This window comes from Elaeis guineensis, chromosome 7 (assembly GCF_000442705.2).
Source record: "Elaeis guineensis isolate ETL-2024a chromosome 7, EG11, whole genome shotgun sequence".
Taxonomy (NCBI): Eukaryota; Viridiplantae; Streptophyta; class Magnoliopsida; order Arecales; family Arecaceae; genus Elaeis; species Elaeis guineensis.
The window spans coordinates 86,495,389-86,514,432 of NC_025999.2; the positions used below are offsets into that span (position 1 = coordinate 86,495,389).

A 19,044-nucleotide genomic window follows, 5' to 3' on the forward strand; every position below is an offset into this window, starting at 1 on the left:
TGTGTGACTGTGGGGTCACTAAGGTGGGTCCTCTATCATGCTTTTGACTCTGAGAGATGGGTGTGGCTCCATGTGACTGTGGGATCACTGATGACCCCATGTCGTCCGAACTTGAGAATATCAAGACATCATAAAAAATATTATATTAGATAATAAAGGATAAAATAATATAAAAATAAATATCTAAAGTATTAGAGTTTACCGCATGGTACATGTGGCGCAGAAGCATGCGAGCTAGCGGCATTAGAACTCTTTCCTCCAAAGTTCTCTCCTCGATTGCAACAGCTTCGGCCTCAGGAAAATATGATCTATAATCTCTGAAAATAAAAATAACTATGTATCATATTGGATTAACTATGTACCAGAATAAAATAACTATGTATAAAATTTATTTAACTGTATATCATGATATCTTAAATTTATACCAGCAGACCAATACATTATCATGTGCTGCTGGATGAGAATTATAACCCTGCCCTGTGTCCCCATCCTGCTGATGACTTCTAACCCTTGCATTGTCTCCCATGTCTCTCCATGCAGATATCAATACTTGTAGTTTGACATGAATCCACTTCTATATAAATGGATAATTATTGTATCTCTATCAAATATTTTTCTATTGACACATCTCCTACAAGGATAATGAGCCCGTCCTTGAATTAAGAGTGCAGCATTTCTAAAAATGTAATTACAAAAGTACTTGACACCCTCCTTATACTCAACAGAAATCACCCCGTCGACTACTCGACGGTCCATCTAACTATAGTTCATGGCACACAATCCAAAGATTCTGCATATACAAATACAAGACAAAATGCTTACCAAATATTTTATCATTTAAAATGGCTTACATATTATATGCATCCTATCATCAACTAATAGGTATAGAAGGTTTTATCCCATTCAGAAATTGCATTAATTTTATAGATTAATTACAGTAATCAAACAATACGCAATAAGGGCTGAAAGAAATTTTGGTAGTATTTTTTTTTAGTTCTTCCCACACGGCTGAAGATGTATGAGGAGAACTAAATAAAAATACTGTCTGAAGTTTCTCTCGAACCCTCAATATATCGTTTGATTATTATAATTATCTATATAATTAATTATAAATTTTAAACTGAACAGTCAATTGACCAATGTACATAAATATACGAATACCGTAGAATATGTATATTAATTAAAAAATAGATCTATCATTATATGCAATGCAATACTTTGAAAATTTTTAAATTACTGGATTTCTAAGTAAAGGACATCATTGCAAACAGGGATGGTCGGGATGCGTATCCCACGCATGCGGACTTGGAGCATGCCAGACGACTAAGCCATGCGAGCACATCAGCATGGCATCCAGACAAATCTCATCCTGGAGGATTTAAAGTATCGAGCGGGATTGCAACTAGAGCTAGAAATGGGCCGGGGTGGGCCGGACCACACCCCTCTTTGAGTTTGGTCTAAATTTTTTTTTAGATTTCAGACCGGGCCTAGGGCTTAGAGTTCAATCGTCGGGCTACTTCGATCGCCATCGGAATAGATGAACAGACTGGAATCGGTCCGATGGTGGTCCGACCTCGAATTCCTACGATCAAAGGCAACAAGGCTACTCTTGTCGGAGAGCTTTCTAAAGTAGTTCCACCTCCCAAGAATAATATTAATTTAAATAATATTATTAATAATATTATTTAAATTAATAATATTATTAATTTAAATATTATTAATATTTAAATTAATAATATTTAATTTAAATATTATTAATTTAAAATTAATCAAATAAATCTAATTTTAAATATTAAAAATTTAAAAAGGTGGGAATGGGTTGTGGTGACGGCGATGGAGCCGTCGTCGTCACCATTGCTAAAAATCACCTACCGTCGTCGTCGCCATCGCTAAAAATCATCTGGTAGCGGCGGCACGAGTCCGGTGGGGTAGCGCTCCGGCGACTAGGTGCTCTAAAGGAGGGAGATGAATGCGTGGGTCCGATTCGGCAAGGGGAGGGGCGGGGAGAGAAAGGGGAGGTGACCGCGGGTTCGATCGATCAAGGGGAGGGATAGGGGGAGAAGAGGGAGGTGGTGGGGGGCTCGATGCAGCAAGGGGGCGCAGTCCAATGAAGGTAGAGGTGGCGGGGGCCCCGATCCAGCAAGGGGAGGACTTGGGAACATGCGATCCAACGTGCAGACACTGAATTAGAGGTGGGGACGGTGCCACGGGGGCTGGGGAGAGGAGGTCGGGGACTCCGACGGTGCGGCGGGAGAGAAGGGGGATCAAAGGCGGGGGGAAGAGGGGAGGTGGTGGCCAGTAGAACCGAGCCCGTTTGGGATCCGAGGGAGGTTTTAGGGTACACTATTAGTAACGGCTAGCTTTCATTGCTAAGGCCGTCGCTAATAGATATTTTTTAAAATTAAATTTATAGCGACGATTTTATTGTCGCTAATAAGTATTTAAGCTGTCGCTAATAATTCGTCAACTTTTTAGCAACGAAAAAATTTTTCATCGTAATAATTGATCGGTAAAGTCATCGCTAATATTTGATTTTCTTGAAGTGCATGTCATGGATCTGTTGAATATAAATCTGAAATTTATACGGATCTATTTGTATCAGCATTATGTTGCATGTATTTGAACAATAGGAAATGTGTGATTTCTGGCTGGTGTCAACTACCAAGAGGCTAAAAATTGAATGGAAAGGATGCGGAAATATTTAGCACAAGACATTAATCTAAAAATTTGACATACACAAATATTTGAAAGAGGTATCAACAGACCAGACCGGTGTGACCACCCATCTGTACTTTAAAAAAAAAAAATAATCAACAGACCGGTTCATGTTTTTGTAACATCATAATAATGCTAGAGTAAGTCTTTCCGGCTCTTCTACATTGCATAACTCGTTGTGGAGGAATTTATTTGTAACATGGAGATCAGTAGAACTCAAAGCACCTAACCTTGACATCTGATTATTTCTTCAAAATAGCTAGCAATACATTCTATTAAGTTACGCCCCATGTCTTGACATGATCATATCTCACCCAGCACTGTTTATTGAGTTATTGTCACCCTTACTCCGACACGCTGACAACAAGCTAACAATATCACAAATGCAAATCTAGATGCATGTATAGTCAATGTGGAAAATAAATTTATTTTTCGCATAGAAATACTATTTATACATTCGAAAAGATCGCATCATGACCTGTGAGTTTACGAGTTGCATGCTTCCCTATCTTTTATGACATAAAGCATGACTTTGATGCATGAGTCCTGGATCGTCATCATCATACATCAAATACCTAATTTTGACCCACACAAGCAAGAATTACTCATGGTGCATTGATTTGAGCCATGGATGCTCAAACACTCAGCCACTTTTTATGAGAATCTTGGGGATCAGTTGCTAAATTTGTTACGGAAGCCAGCGATATCGCTCCATCGGATAAAAGTTTGAGGTAGCCTCCTCGTTCCAACAAAGTATCCGAATCTGTTTTCAGTCTCCATAGGGCAGGCAGCAGTAAGCTCAAATGAGCCCTTGAGAAGAGTCAGAATTGATCCAACTGATCATTTCTTTGTGCCAAGTTCCATGAGTATGAAGCTAGAGAAGACGAGAAAAAAAAGATGAATCTTTTCGTATCAAATTTTTTGAGGTCTGTTTGGTTGAAAATAATTTGATATAGAAAAATGAATCTCATATCAGATTATCATATTTGATATAAAAAAAATAAAAAAAAAATTGATAGTTTCCATACTTATTTTCTAGAGAGAAGATAAAATAGAAACCATGCAAGATTGGTATATGGTAAATTTATGGTAATCCACACTTGATAAAAATATTCTCAATAAAATTACATATGTAATCATTAAGTTTGTTCTAATATCTTTCCAAATTCATTCAATAAAAATTTTTTGCAAAAAAATTAAGATGAAGATTGTATCATATAAAGGGTTTTGTGATTATAGTCATTATATAAAAACTAATTAGAAATGATAATACTATCTTATTATTAAAAAAATATTTTATATTGTAGGATATATTTATAAATTTGACTATATTTTTATATAGATTTATCTCTAACCAAATGTGGTAAACTTTTTTCAATATTATTTTCAAGAGTAATTTTTCTACCAACCAAATATAGTAAAAGTTATTTCTTTTCACAATAATTTTTTCAGATAAAGGATTCTCAGGAATTACCAGATTATCCTATAATTGGACATGCCCCAACAAAATAGACCCTTGTCCTATGTTTGGTTGGGGTCGTGAGAGCATGAATGTATGAGGTTGGAAAGATAGATGGCCTCTATCTACTATTTGGTTCAAAAAATTATAAGGAGAATAGACGAAAAAGAAAGGGTTGTCTATATATCTTAGCACATTAATTTGCATCCTCTTATTAGCATCCTCCCAATTAAGGGGTTGTCTATATATACTAGCCTATTAATTTGCATCCTCCTATTAGCATCCTCCCAAATTGGGAGGATGTAAGGAAGGATGAAATATTAATGAGTAGATTTTTGCATTAACAAAATTATCTTTTAATATTTTTTAATAAAATATAATATTTTTTTTATTTATATTATTTATATATATTTTTATATGTACTATTAATCATATACTATTTTTATTATTAATTATTTTAATTTTAGTATACAATTAAATAATAAAATAACTATAAATAAATAATTAAAGTTATCTTCTATTTCTTTATTTTTATTTATTATTTTTAATTAACTATTTATATAATATTAATTAAATATTTAAATTAAATTATAAATTATTTTTTATTTATATAATTAATATATATAATTTATTCATTAATATTTAATTTATAAAATTATTTATTAAATTAGTTAAATTAAATTAAAAATTAAATATTTATATAATTTTTATATAATTAGAGATTATAATGATTATAAGTTTATATCTTGTTTACTTCTTTAGCATAAATAAGTGCTTTGAATTGATAATAGTAATAATTTTATCTAAAAATAGTCTAGTAAAAATATTATATAAATATCATCCATTCTTCTTTTTATTCCTCCTATACGAAATAGAAGAGGAGATTATTTCTATTCATCCTTCGATATTTAACCAAACATATGAAAGGATGGACGAAGATCCATCCATTCTCTCTCTCATCCATCCTTCTTTCTCCATCCATCCTTCAATCCATTCTTCATGCTAAACAGAGGGTTAGTGTTTTGGGCTATATCCTTTTTATTGTTTGTGCTCCTAAGAATATATAAGGCTGCCCTACATGGCCTATTAATCCAATCAAAATGCATGCAGCGCTGAGGTTGTAGATCTCTGTCTCTAGATTACAATATTGGGCCGTGAGGTAAGTTCTCAATTTTGTTTCTTTTTTTTTTTAGGGATAAATTATGTTCCTAGTCTCTGTCTCTGAATTAAGTTGGATTTTCTTAAATGATCCATGAACTATAAAATCCTAAACTTTAGTCCCTCAACTATTTGAATTGGTTTAATGTTATCCTCAGATACGATTCCGATGGTTTTTTCTTACCGAAAGTCTGATGTGGCAACTTTCGGTACTTATGTAGGGCCATGTTATCTTCTTCTTTCTAAATGCCAAAATTCATAATATCTTATCTCTCCAAATCTTTATCTTCTTTTCAAAATCTTCATCTTTTTCTCCAAATCTCTCATCTCCTACTCTCTTCTCATTTCCAAAATCCCAACGAAAAAATAAGAATAAGAGAAAGAAGAAAACCCTTCCCTCCATGGCCCGATTCTCCTCTTCCCTCACAACTTTTTCTTCTTTATTTCTCACCATTTCATCTCACCGAACTCTTCCTATCTGCCCCTTTTCAAATCTCTTACCTTCTATCTTTCTTTTTCTCATCTCCAAAATCTCAATGAAAAAAAAGAAAAGTAAGAAAAACCCCTTCCCTCCATGGCCCATCCTCCTTTACTCGATTTTTCTCCTTCACTCATCTCTCATCACCTCGTCCCAATGCCTTCTATCGAGCTAGCGCCGGGTCTTCTTCTCTCATTCCAAACTTCCTTCCCTCCATTGGCCCCATCATCTTCAAAGAAGAGAGACCGGAGAAAGAAGAAGAAATGAAAATACAATAAAGAAAAAATATTAATGCCAGATAAGCGCCATATCAATATTTTTTTTAAAATTTTAATGCCATAAAAGCACTACATGAATACCGAATATTACCATATTAGACTCCGATTAGAGAAAACCATCAAAATCGCATCTGAGAACAACATTAAAATGGTTCATATTGTTAAAAGACTAAAGTTTAGGATTTTCTAGTTTAGAGATTATTTAAAAAATTACGAGTTAGTTCAGAGACAAAATATAATTTATTATTTTTTAAAAAAATAACTGTTAATGATGGAAATGTGACGCCTCCCCACCCCTCCTCCACCACCTCTTATTAAAGAAAGGTGATCAGATTATGTACAAGAGAGTGGATATAAGAAAAAAAGAAAGATGAAAGAAAAGAAAATATAAGTGAGAGCAACTCTTTATGTGGCTTATTCACACCCTTGCACAAAAGGAACTCCTGCCTCAACGAGTTACCCTAAATTAAGGTCCACGTGTACAGGAATTTCAGATATCCACTGAATTACGATCCACATTATTTTGTTCTTTTTCAATAAAATAGGAAAATAGTTAACTCACAAAAAACCATAGGATAAAATTAACTGAATGAAAGGCCCAATGGACATGCAGTGAGAGAATTCTAGCATTGCGTTCACTTGAGTCCACTTGCCTAGCAGCCTATCTGGCAAAAGGCTGTGGTGAACAGCTTCCCTATCTGGCGGGGTAGTAAACCAGTAATCAATAGGCAATCTTGTTCATTTCTCACGGTACATACTATACCTTAATCAATAACATTAATATAAGACAAGAAAAACACACTTCATAGGTGCTCTCTGAGCAGATACCGTACCTTAATCATATAACATTGTTCTAAGACAGAAAAACCCACTTCATGGACTCTTGGTCTTGGAGGTAGGTCGTACATGACTTCTCATCAAAGCTATGAATAAAATCTCCATTCTGCTAGCACGATTGCCGCCATCCAGAGCAAGTCCAAACTGACGCCTCTGACTCTAGCTTCATGGATCTTCTATCTCTAATTGGTTCAAACCATGATTGCTGGTTCTCCAATCCAACTGAAACACCAATCAGTGGAGCGAGATATCAACCCCGTATCGGGAGATGAATCCATTTTTTATATTTAACAAAAGGGATCCACACATACATCTTCGAACTATGCTAGAAAATCTTTCAGCCCAACCCACCCACAAAAAAGGGAAAAAGAAAAAAGAAAGATGGAAATTAGATATACAAATTTAAATGATACTAGTATCCTGTATGTTATATTTATATATGTAATTGCAGATTTCGAAACCCTTACTGATGGTTTGATCTTTAGACACTGCTTTTCATTTCAGATGGCCACATAATTACACAACAGTAATTCTGTTTCTGATGGATATGATTCAACACAGCATTAAACAGAATGCGTATGACAGAGAGATCTATGTACTCTTCTGGCACTAATTATGATATGCTTGCTTAAAAGGACCAAGAAACAGCATTTAAAGTTCACTGAAAATGGAGAGCTATAGAGAAAATGCAGGAATCATAAAGAAAACAAAATGCCAGATTTAGTATTTTATCAATCCTAAGCTCTTGAGCCATAGGAGGATCTCTGTCAAACCCTCATTCAAGCTTCTAGGACTATAATCTAACTCTTCTTTGGCCTTCTCACAGGAATATGCCCATTGATGTCTTAATACTCGCACACTCTGCAATCCATAGCACAAAGAAAATCAATTTGAACTAAACAAAGTACCCTACTAAAGCAAAAATACAGATATTCAAATGGAAACCAACGGAGACTTACTGGATAACTGATAAGTGGGAGTTTTCCTGTGATCCGAGAAAAGAAAACTGATATCCATCCATAGATTTCGATCACCCACAGAGGGATGTGGAACCATGGCCTCTTTGTTTTCGTGATGAGTGCAGCCATGTCAAAAACATGCTTGAAAGATGCATTTTCTCCTGTGAGAAGGTACCTTTCACCTACTCTTCCCTTATGCATTGCTGCTATATGTCCGCTTACAACATCTTCAACGTGGCAAAATGATGTCCTATCATTCCCATTGCCTATATAACCAGGTAAGCGTCCATTGAAACGCTCAATCAGCTACAAAAACAAAAGAAAAAGGGAATATGAATATGGTGGCACCTAAAACTAATGCGTTGTTTCGTTATTATTGCTCCAAGAAAGTGAACACTAAAATATGAAAATAGTACTACACTATTTGGAATACAAATATAACAAAGGGCAAATGTAACATATTCATAAGGGAGCATCTTAATAAAGTCAACAAAACTAATAGTGGAAAACAAACTACTTTACTAAAAAGTGAAAATCATTTTAATCAATTTTCTGATTTGTTTTGATTTTTTTTTTTTTAAATTTAAACTAGGATGATAGGAAGCCCTAGCAAATTTGGGGTGAGGGCAAACTTGAACCTAGGTTATGATATCCAACACCCAGTGACTTTGCCAACTCAACTAGTTGGCACCCTTGATATGCCTTGAGATGTTCAAAATTATGACCCTATGAAGAATTGGTTATTAACTTGCATACCACCATAGGAAAATGCTATACCACCCTTGGATCAAGTTAATACTGTCCAGATATTGGATCAAGTTAAAGTATCCAGATAACCATAAATGAGATACAAAAAACAGCAGGTGTAGAATTTATGTACCTTGGCACAGTTAAGAGTAGCATCTATTGTGCATTATTTATTTAATTTTATATGAAGATATTCTTTGTGGAAAATCGACAGTAAAATTAGAAAGAAAAAATGAAGAATGATGTACTGGAAGGGTTGTAAGAGTTGCAACAATTGAGGACATAGTGATGGAGGACTAATTGAGAAGGTATTTTGGATGTGTACAATGAAAACCTAAGAAGGTTTCAGGAAGGATGGTACTCAAATCTTTGAGAAGGATTTAGCAAAAGGAGGGAAAGGTTAAAGGTAACATGGATGGAAGTTGTGCGAAAGCATTTGCAGAAGATAGCAATAACATAAGAGGTAGCCCTTAATAGGAATAATTGGCAAATGATGATTCATCAAGCCAACATCAAGTAGTTGGGATAAGGCTTGATGATTATGGTTACGGTTGAATTTTTATAATGATACAGTAATTCTGTTCTCTATTAACCAACACAATCTTTGTTTTCATTCTCTATTGATTCTAGTCAATCTAGGGGCTTGAATACCCCAATGGAAATCAGGCTTGATGAAAGCATGCCTTTCTGAAAAACTGGAATGCCCAATTTACAAATTTACCCATCCTAATTCAAGCAAGCAAAAGTATGCCAGTGTCAAAAAGACCCACGAAAAGGAGATCACAAGACCATGAAGTAGGACAAAGTATAATGAGAACAAGAGGAGTTAGTTTGAGATAACAGTAACTCTGGGGACAAAACATGGTGAAAACTCTACATGCAGCAAGGTAAAGATTTAAAAAATTGTACATCACTATGCTGTATTATTTATCTACTTTAAACATTATTTAGTGGAAATGTTAGGTCATTTAGAAAATAGAGATCTCATGCTTCAAGACTCACTTAAATGTATGGAAATCTATCTTATTCCAACCAGATCCTCAAAATGGTAAAACAAAATACTAAAAATCTTACAATTTTTGCAACTACATTTCCAGTTGTAACTTTTCCAGGACCATAAATGACTCCTGGATAAAGAAGAACAATTGGTATCCCATCTGCTGCAGCCTGCAATGCAATCCCATCTGCCTTAGCCTTGGATTTTTCATATTCTGTGCAGAATACCTTCCCCTGATGCATCTGTGATGGATTGAAAAGAAGAAGTAGAATCGACAAAATTTGTTAATGAGCAGTTGATTTGGCAAACTAAAAAAGCAAGGAAGCATGACTGATTAGGAAAGCATATCTAAAGGATATAATCATTTTTGTCCAGGTAATCAAAAATTGGAAAAAAAAACATACATCCATGATAAGATGGTACAAAAATAAGAACTGCTCAGATTGGACGGTGTTATCAAAATGTATGCCCAGACTCAACTCTGTGAACCTGATCAGGAGATGGTATATGGAACCCAAAATTGATTAATTTCACCCATAAATCAAAATCTTGAGTTATCACAAAGAAGTCATAACATATTCTGTCTTTTTTTAAAAAAAAAAAGTTGATAAATCTGGAGCCTTGCATCTTTCAGTCTTAGCTTGCAGTATGTGAGTGTATATTGCGAAATCTCAATAATAAACAATAGCCTGAAAGTTTGTAACGAAAGTTAGTGAAGACAAAAATTTGGAACCTGAGGTAAATCTAAATATAAGTTATGCACATTAGTCTATCAAGGAAAAGAAAATGCCCATTAGAGCTAAAGATAATGAGACAAAAATGAGAAATCCAAGTTTGCTTAGGTTCTTATGTAGATTGACAGTGAATTTGTTCTTTTACGCGATTTAATTCATTTGGACTTATTAATCTTCGATTTTTTGGTCTTTATTGCTCTTTTTTTTGAACATCGATTAGGCTTGCATATTACTTTATCATCTATCAGGAATCATGTGGTCTCCAATTAAGTTTTCATATCTACAATTCGATCCTTTCTTTCTGTTATTGCTGTTTTTGGGAAGCAAGTGCATGCAAGAATTGATAGATCATATTAACAGCAGACACTGCTACATTCTCTAACAAGACAACTATTATCTAGATTCTAACAAGTTATGACTTCCATTATGATTTATGAGCACTAGAAATCATATAATCATCAGATAATAAAGGACAGAAAGTACAACACGAAGGAAGAAATTGGTGCATCAAATTCAAAGAATTTGATGCACCTGCTTCTCATCTGCAACATATCCATCAGTAGGACCGAGAGCGAAAAATGACGACGTATATATTATCCTCTGCAGTGTCTTGGTCTCTCTGAAAGCTTGCAAGACATTCTTCAGCCCTCCGACGTTGACCTGGAGTTCAAGAAACAGAAAGGGGATCGAACAAATCCATCAAACACCATCAAAGGAAACAAAATTTTTGGGAAATAGAATGATCCAATCCAAGGCTCACGGCGAAGAATTGAGATGGGTTGGGGAGCCAGGGCTCGACGAGGGCAGCGGCGTGGAAGAGGAGGTCGCAGCCCGAGCAGGCATCGAGGAGGGAAGGGAGGTCGGTGATATCGCCGTAAGCGAGCTCGATGGAGGGAGGGAGGGAGCTGAGATCGCTGCTCCGCCGCACGAACACCCGCACGGCGTGGCCTTCCGCCACCAGCCGGCGGCAAAGCCTGCCGCCCAGGTATCCGGACGCCCCCGTGACCAGCACCTTCATTCCCGGTTCGAGTCTCTTCTCCGCCCCCCTTCTCCCTCTACACTCGATTTCAAGTCATAGTCATAGTGATACCCGACGGGTCGAGCGGATTCAGATCTTTTTCTTCCGACGGGTGGTAGGGCAACCGGTTCGGTATGGTCGGATTGGCCATTGCCGTGTCTATCTGTACTTACGGCATATTGGGATGGGCCGGATGGAATTTTAGGGTGCAGACTGGATGATTGGATCGAAATAGATAAAATTACAAAAAATTATTTTTTTAATATGAAAATTAATTTTTATTGTCTCCAAAAAAAACTTATGAAGTTATATATATATATAGAGAGAGAGAGAGAGAGAGAGAGAGATCAAATTTAGGACAAATTTTATTATTCTCTCTGGCCATCATGGGCTGAGTAAAATCAACCCCATCTGGATTGGACCAGATCAGGTATCAATGGGATGAAAATTCGTTGAACCAAATTCTACGGCATATGCAGTTCACCATATTGGTTCAAGAGATGTATTTGATGGTCGTTTGCTGTATAATTATAGCGAAGAAATCTGCCACTAGGCCCACCTATAAAAAAATTATATTAAACATGGACTGTGATGGTGGCAAACAAAGTAAACACCAATCCAAGTCCTAGACTTTTTAGTGCTCTTAAGGATGTGATTATGCTGGGGAATATTAGGTAGTACATCAAACAAATCATTAGACTCATCTAATATCGGTTTCGACAACTCTTTATTCGGCAATTCTCACACTGCGGAGGATTAGCTCCAAGCACCCAGCCCATCCCAACCCACGTCCATTCTAGGCATCGTCTTTGATCTGAGCTTATACATATTTGCTAGCCACGAGCTTAATGCTCGGATTGTAGCTCAGAAAGTTTGACAAAATGACATCCGAAACCAGTTGATTATGATCTTAATCTTGCAAAATTGTATTTGGAATGTTATATAATTGCTGTGCGCAGTATAATTCATTCAACCTAATCGAGTTTTGGCTGTTTTCAGTTTATATGGTAGTCAGCAACTGAAGTCATGGATTGTTGGCCTACATGCACAAACTTGCCATGAGCATGCGAAATTTTAAGTAATTCTATGACAAAACGTGCCACGTATTTGCATTCATGCCGTTGTCGGAAACTCGGCAAGCTCTTACCTTTGGGTATGGAATTAAGGTGGTTTATTTCCTGCATTTATTCAGAGCTTGCATGAGTGCAATACATCTTCCCTCCCTGAGGTAGCTGCATTTGTAAGCCCATGAGGCCAGCTTTAGCTGACGTCAACTCTGCATTCAATGGAACAAAACACAGTTTAATGAGCTTAAGATGCTTGCAGCAGCATGGCAAGTCCCAAAATGGAGAACCAATTCCACAATTCAACCAACAGCAAGAGACAAACCCTTAAGGTGTTAAAAAGGCAGTCGACTCGCATATCCCTTGATCATCAGTCAAATAGGATTCCTTCCCTCAACAAAAGCATTGGATTAATCCATAATGAAAGAGAAAATGGATGAACGACAAGATGAAAAACACCACCAATTTGCAAGGTGAAGCACTTTGGTTCGATCTACATGACCAGCCCCATTACAATGATCTTTTTGTTCAATGGACTCCTGTTACCAACCAACACTTGATGACACGCAAGTCCTTAAGGTTGCATTTGGTAGGTGATAATCTATCCAGATTGCTGATAATTTAAAAAAGTCTTACTGGATTACTGTATCTAATACGTTCTTTGGATGGCAATCTGAATTGCTTTGGCAATCTGAATTGCCTTGACAACCCAAATTATCAAATATTTTATAATCTGACAATAAAATATTTGGACGAAACTGTCCTCATTAAAAAAATAAACTAAACCCTCTTTTTCTCTTTCCATCACATGAAGCCGCAGTGCCGAAGACACGATGGGCAGGAGGGCGTGCGGGGTGGGGTGCGGATGATCGGTGGAGTGGGTGAGAGCGGCGGTGCGGATGGGTGAAGGCAGCGATGCAATCGGGCGTGGGGAGCACGGGGTGTAGGTTCGCCAGGGGGTCGAGGGGCCAGGTGGCTGTGTGGGAGGAGGCGCGGACGGCTGGGGGGCGGTGTCGGAGGTACGACGGGCGGGGTGCCATGGGGGTAGGATGCACGGAGCAGCTAGGGGCCGCCGGTGGTGGAGTCGGGGTGTGGCATGCGGGGGAATGAGAAAGAAGGGAAAAAAATAGAACAATAAAAATAAAAATAATAAAAATAATAATAAGTATTAAAAATAATATAAATTTTTTGTCAGACTTTTTCATAATAATAATTGTTGGGTAGAAAATACCTTCCAGCCGAAGTTCGTGATAGGGGCGACCCTCCGGGGATTCTACTGGCGTCAAACCTCTGACGACACCTCGCCGAACCTCTCTGGCGGCCGAGCCTCCGCAACATTCTCAAGTTCTGCCGACGGATGGACCCCCACCAACGTCGACCTGACTCACCACGACGGGCGGATTCCACCTAAGTTTGGTGGTGGTCGACCGGCCGCAGGAAGACTTCGTCCGGACTCCTACGGGAGCCGGACTCCGTCCCTGACCTCAACTGCTGGAAGGCTTCGCCCGGACTCCTACGGGAGCCGGGCTCCATCCCCGACCTTAACTGCTGGAAGGCTTTGTCCGGACTCCTACGGGAGCCGGGCTCCGTCCCCGACCTCAACTGCTGGTAAACTTCGTCCGGACTCCTACGGGAGCCGGACTCCGCCCACGACTTCACCAGCAGACTTCGTCCGGACTCCTACGGGAGTCGGACTCCGCCCATGACTTCGCCGGCAGACTTCGTCCGGACTCCTACGGGAGTCGGACTCTGCCCACGACTCCAATTGCAGGTAGACTTCATCCGGACTCCTATGGGAGCCGGACTTCGCCTACGACTCCCATTGCAGGTAGACTCTGCCCGGACTCCTACGGGAGCCGGACCTCGTCCCTGACTCCGGCTGCAGGCAGACTTCGTCCGGACTCCTAAGGGAGCCGGACTTCGCCTACAACTTCAATTGCAGGTAGACTCTGCCCGGACTCCTACGGGAGCCGGACCTCATCCCCAACTCCGACTGCAGGTAGACTTCGTTCGGACTCCTACGGGAGTCGGACTTCGCCCCCAACTTTAATTGCAGACAGACTTCGTCCGGACTCCTACAAGAGCCAGATCTCGTCTCCGACTCCAGCTGCGGGAAGACTCTGCCCGGACTCCTACGGGAGCCGAACCTCGTCCCCAACTCTGGCTGCAGGTAGATTTCATCCGGACTTCTACGGGAGCCGGACTTCACCCCCAACTTTAATTGCAGACAGACTTCGCCGGACTCCTACGGGAGCCAGATCTCGTCTCCGACTCCAGCTGCGGGAAGACTCCGTCCGGACTCCCACGGGAGCCAGACCTCGTCCCCGACTTCGACTGAAGGAAGACTCCATCCGAACTCCTACGAGAGCCGGACTCCGAGCTCCTCTCAGACGGGTAACTGGCCACCTCTCTCCACCAGACGCTCCAGCCGGACTTCGACCGACAGGCCTGGACCCTCTAGCAGGCCACAGCAACGGCTACGACTCTGCTCCACTTCCTGCGACGGATTCCGCGCGGTTCTATCACTCCCTAGCGGGCCGCAGTAACGGCCACGACTTTGCTCCACTTCCTGCGATGGATTCCACGTGGCTCCATCAGTCCCTGGCAGGCCACAATAATGGCCATGATCCTGCTCCACTTCCTGCGACGGATACCGCGCGATTCCTACATCCTCTGGCAAGTCGCCACAATGGACGCCGCTCCACTCCCCGCGGCAGACTCCACGTGGCACGTCCCGGTGATAGCCACGGTTCCACTCCACTACTCTTCACAACAAACTCCTCCTGACCATGGGCAGCCCACGGCCAGACGGTTACAAACATCGCATCAGTCTGTTGCTCCCTCCGTCTATAAAAGGGGGACCCCAGATACGTTATTCTCTAAGCTCTATTTTCTATCCCAAAACTCTGCTAAAATTTTCGTTCGAGCACTCCATTCTTGTTGAGGCAGAGAACTGACTTGAGCGTCGGAGGGTCTTGCCGGAGCAACCCCACCTCCGGTTTAGACTTCTTTTGCAGGTCCCGACGGCGACCGCGACTCCCTCGACTCCAGCTTCTCCGACGCAGGCGGATTTTTGCACCAACAGGATTGGCGCTAGAGGAAGGGGCCTGTGTCTTCGCAGTACCCTTATTCTTAAAGGAGCGCTCAACGGGACCGCCTCCGGTCACCTTCCCCGACATCCACTCCTCCTTCCCCCACTAGGTCTTCGCCCGATGCCTCCCCGCAAAGCATCCACACGGCGATCCACGACCTCCGCGGTCAGATCTCAGGCTCCGACCTCACCTCCAGTTTCCCAGTCTCTAGCCCCTCCGCCGGCAACGGCGGTTGGCGCAGAGCAATTCGACCTACTGGTGCAGCTGGTCCGAGGCCTCACTAAAGCTGTGCAGGCCATGCAACAGCAGCAGCAGCCACAGGCATCAGTGCGACCGGAAAGAGCATCACCAGAACTCCAAAATCCGATGGTGGGATGGGCCACTTGGGCCAGCCGCCCAGTCTTTCCCGGAAAGACGAATCCAAGGGTGGAAAGCCCCCAATCAGACCACGATTCCACCCCTGGAAGATCTCTACCTCCATCCTGCCAGAAGACCCTCGAGACTCGTAGTCAAGAGGATTTTCTGGACCGGAGGCTTCAGGAGATGAACCGGCGGATCGAGGAACTCCGCCATGCTCCCTCCGCTTATGGTGAGGACATTTGTACTGACCCTCCCTTTTCTCAAATGATCATGCAGGAACCAATCCCGCCAAACTTCAAGCTCCCTCAATTCGAAAGCTACGACGGAACTTTGGACCCGGTTGACCACCTGGAGGCCTTCCGGACAATGATGCTGCTTCATGGTGCGTCCGACACCATTCTATGCCGAGCCTTCCCATCCACCTTGAAGGGAGCGGCGAGAAACTGATACTCGGTACTGAAGTCGGGTACCATCTTTTTCTTCGATCAGATGAGCCACCAATTTGTGGCTCATTTTGTCAGCAGCCGGTGCCCCCGGAAGGGTTCGGAGTCCCTCATCAACATCAAGCAGAGGGAGGGGGAGTCCATTCGGGCCTACATCAACCGCTTCAATGTCGCCGCGCTGGAGGTCTGGAACTTGGACCAGTCGGTAGCGATGGCCGCTCTGAAAGACGGCCTTCAGAAGAATGACCTTTTATTCTCCCTGAAAAAAAAATACCCCAGAGATTTTGCAGACCTGTTGGCTCGAGTCGAAGGGTACGCCTGAGCGAAAGAAGCCTTCAAAATGAAGGATGAGAAAACTGCGAGAGAGCGGTAGGCGGGAGACTCGAGTAAGCCCGCAGTCGAAAAAGGGCTGAGAGAAGCTCGGCCACGTTCTCGAACTCCTCCCGGGCACAAGCGCGCACAGACTCCTCCTCGAGCATGCAGGCAAGGAAACACGGATCGTCGGGCTCGGCGGGGCTCTCCCCCAGGAAGGTTCCGCAACTATGCCCCCCTCAACGCATCGAAAACCCAGGTGCTGATGGAGGTCAGAGAGCAGCTCCCAAGGTCAGAGAGGATGCGCATGCACCCCGGGAAGTGCAACCCCAGCAAGTTCTGCCTCTACCATCGTGACCACGGCCACGATACAGAGGAGTGCATTCAGCTCCGAGATGAGATCGAGGAGCTCATCAGACGAGGTCGGCTCGACAGGTTCATTCGACGCCGACCTGAGGGCAGAGAGGATCGACCAAGGGCCCTGCCGCAACCTGAACCGTCAAGAAGGGAAGAGCAGCCCGGAGATCGGCCTCCAATCGGGACCATCAACTCCGTCACCGGAGGACCTCAAGGAGGAGCAGACCTTCCATGACCATGGAACTTGAAAAACCTGTAAATGTATTACTAACGACTTTGCTTTGAATCAAAATTTCTTTCGACTTTGCATGTCTTTCCCTTTTGGCATGGACTTGTTACGACTGGGGATAACCCCTTCAAACAATCAAAACAAGGTCATGTTAGGAACAGGAGGAGAACCTCATCCTAACATGAGCAAAATGAAAGTCGATTATTTTAAGATCGGATCGGGAGAGAGGTCCATATAACGGCCCTTAGGTGCCCCCATAGCCATGTTAGGAACAGGAGGAGAATCTCGTCCTGACATGAGCAAAATGAAAGTCCGATTATTTTAAGATCGGATCGGAGGAGAGGTCCATATAACGGCCCTTAGGTACCCCCATGGTCATGTTAGGAATAAGAGGAGAATCTCATCCTGACATGAGCAAAATGAAAGTCCGATTATTTTAAGATCGGATCGGATGAGAGGCCCATATAACGGCCCCTAGGTGCCCCCATGACCATGTTAGGAACAGGAGGAGAACCTCGTCCTGACATGAGCAGAATGAAAGTCCGATTATTTTAAGATCGGATCGGAAGAAAGGCCCATATAACGGCCCTTAGGTGCCCCCATGGCCATGTTAGGAACAGGAGGAGAACCTCGTCCTGACATGAGCAAAGTCAAAGGCTCGGTTCTTTTAGACTGGATGGGGGGAGAGGCCTTACAACGCCCTTATGCGCCCCCACAGTCATGTTGGGAACAGGAGGAGAACCTCATCCTGACATAAGCAAAGTCAAAGGCCCAGTTTTTTTAGACCGGATGGGGGGAGAGGCCTTACAATGCCTTTATGCGCCCCCACAGCCATGTTAGGAACAGGAGGAGAACCTCGTCTGACATGAGCAAAGTCAAAGGTCCGGTTCTTTTAGACCGGATGGGGGGAGAGGCCTTACAATGCCCTTATGCGCCCCCACGGCCATGTTGGGAACAGGAGGAGAACCTCGTCCTGACATGAGCAAAGTCAAAGGTCGGTTCTTTTAGATCGGATGGGGGGAGAGGCCCTTGCAACGGCCCTTATGTGCCCCCACAGCCCGTTGGGAATAGAAGGAGAACCTCGTCCTAACCTGAGCTGAAATCGACTACGTCGAGAACAGAAGGAGAACCTCATCCTGACGATGATAAAAACTCGATCGCCTGACAAGATTGGATAAAGGGAAAAGTCTCCTCAATGACACCTCCACACTTCTACGCGACCCCGCAAAGAGCGAGGGGAGGACCCTCACTCAAAAAAAAAAAAGAGAAAGGAAAGCGACAAGAAAAGTAAAACAACACGATAACGACTGAGCACCTCCAAACTACGTCGACGTTGAACAAGTCAAAAGGCAAAAGAAGTTCGGTGGACGACAATTTAATACAATGCGTGGATGAGGTAACACAAAATCTCCTTTTCATTTCATTCACGAAATATACACTACAAAGCCCAGAAGGCTAAAGGAAGAAAAGCAAAACAACAAAAATAAAATGACAAAATCAACAACGACAGCGACAACGACGACGATAAATAGACAAACAACAAAAGAGAAAATATATACATGGAAAGATAGAAGGTTAAAAAGAGCCCTAGGGAAACTCTGCTCCTTCCGACCTCGAATTATCTGCTTCACTCCTTATCAAGGACTGCCTCAGACTTTCAACTTCTTCTTCTAGCTCTCTCTTTTTCAACAGCATGTCCTGGAACATCCGACGAAGTTGCTGGCTTTCATTCTCCGCCTCTCGATGCCTCTTTCTCAGGACCTTGGATTCCGCCTCCACGTCCTTGACTGCTCGCTGCTCGTACACC

The 19,044-nt window shown here is 41.8% G+C and overlaps 1 protein-coding gene across 3 annotated transcripts; it reads right to left on the reverse strand.

The window, feature by feature from the left end:
* Positions 1 to 6,641: 6,641 nt before the first annotated feature.
* LOC105048681 (uncharacterized) lies at positions 6,642 to 11,510 on the reverse strand. Of its 3 annotated transcripts, XR_012142978.1 has the most exons (6): positions 11,123 to 11,510; positions 10,894 to 11,022; positions 9,706 to 9,870; positions 7,885 to 8,190; positions 6,922 to 7,147; positions 6,642 to 6,786 (listed from the first exon to the last, which is right to left on the reverse strand). XR_012142978.1 is itself a non-coding variant. In XM_010928079.4 (5 exons), the coding sequence occupies exons 1-5, from the start codon at positions 11,378 to 11,380 to the stop codon at positions 7,091 to 7,093; spliced, it is 915 nt and encodes a 304-aa protein (XP_010926381.1). In that variant the 5' UTR covers positions 11,381 to 11,510; the 3' UTR covers positions 6,872 to 7,090. The 3 variants fall into 3 exon arrangements, 2 of the variants coding, with proteins under 2 accessions (XP_010926381.1, XP_010926379.1); XM_010928079.4 differs by lacking the exon at positions 6,642 to 6,786 and having other exon boundaries at positions 6,872 to 7,147; XM_010928077.4 differs by lacking the exons at positions 6,642 to 6,786; positions 6,922 to 7,147 and adding an exon at positions 7,393 to 7,786 and having other exon boundaries at positions 11,123 to 11,508.
* Between the last annotated feature and the right edge of the window lie 7,534 nt (positions 11,511 to 19,044).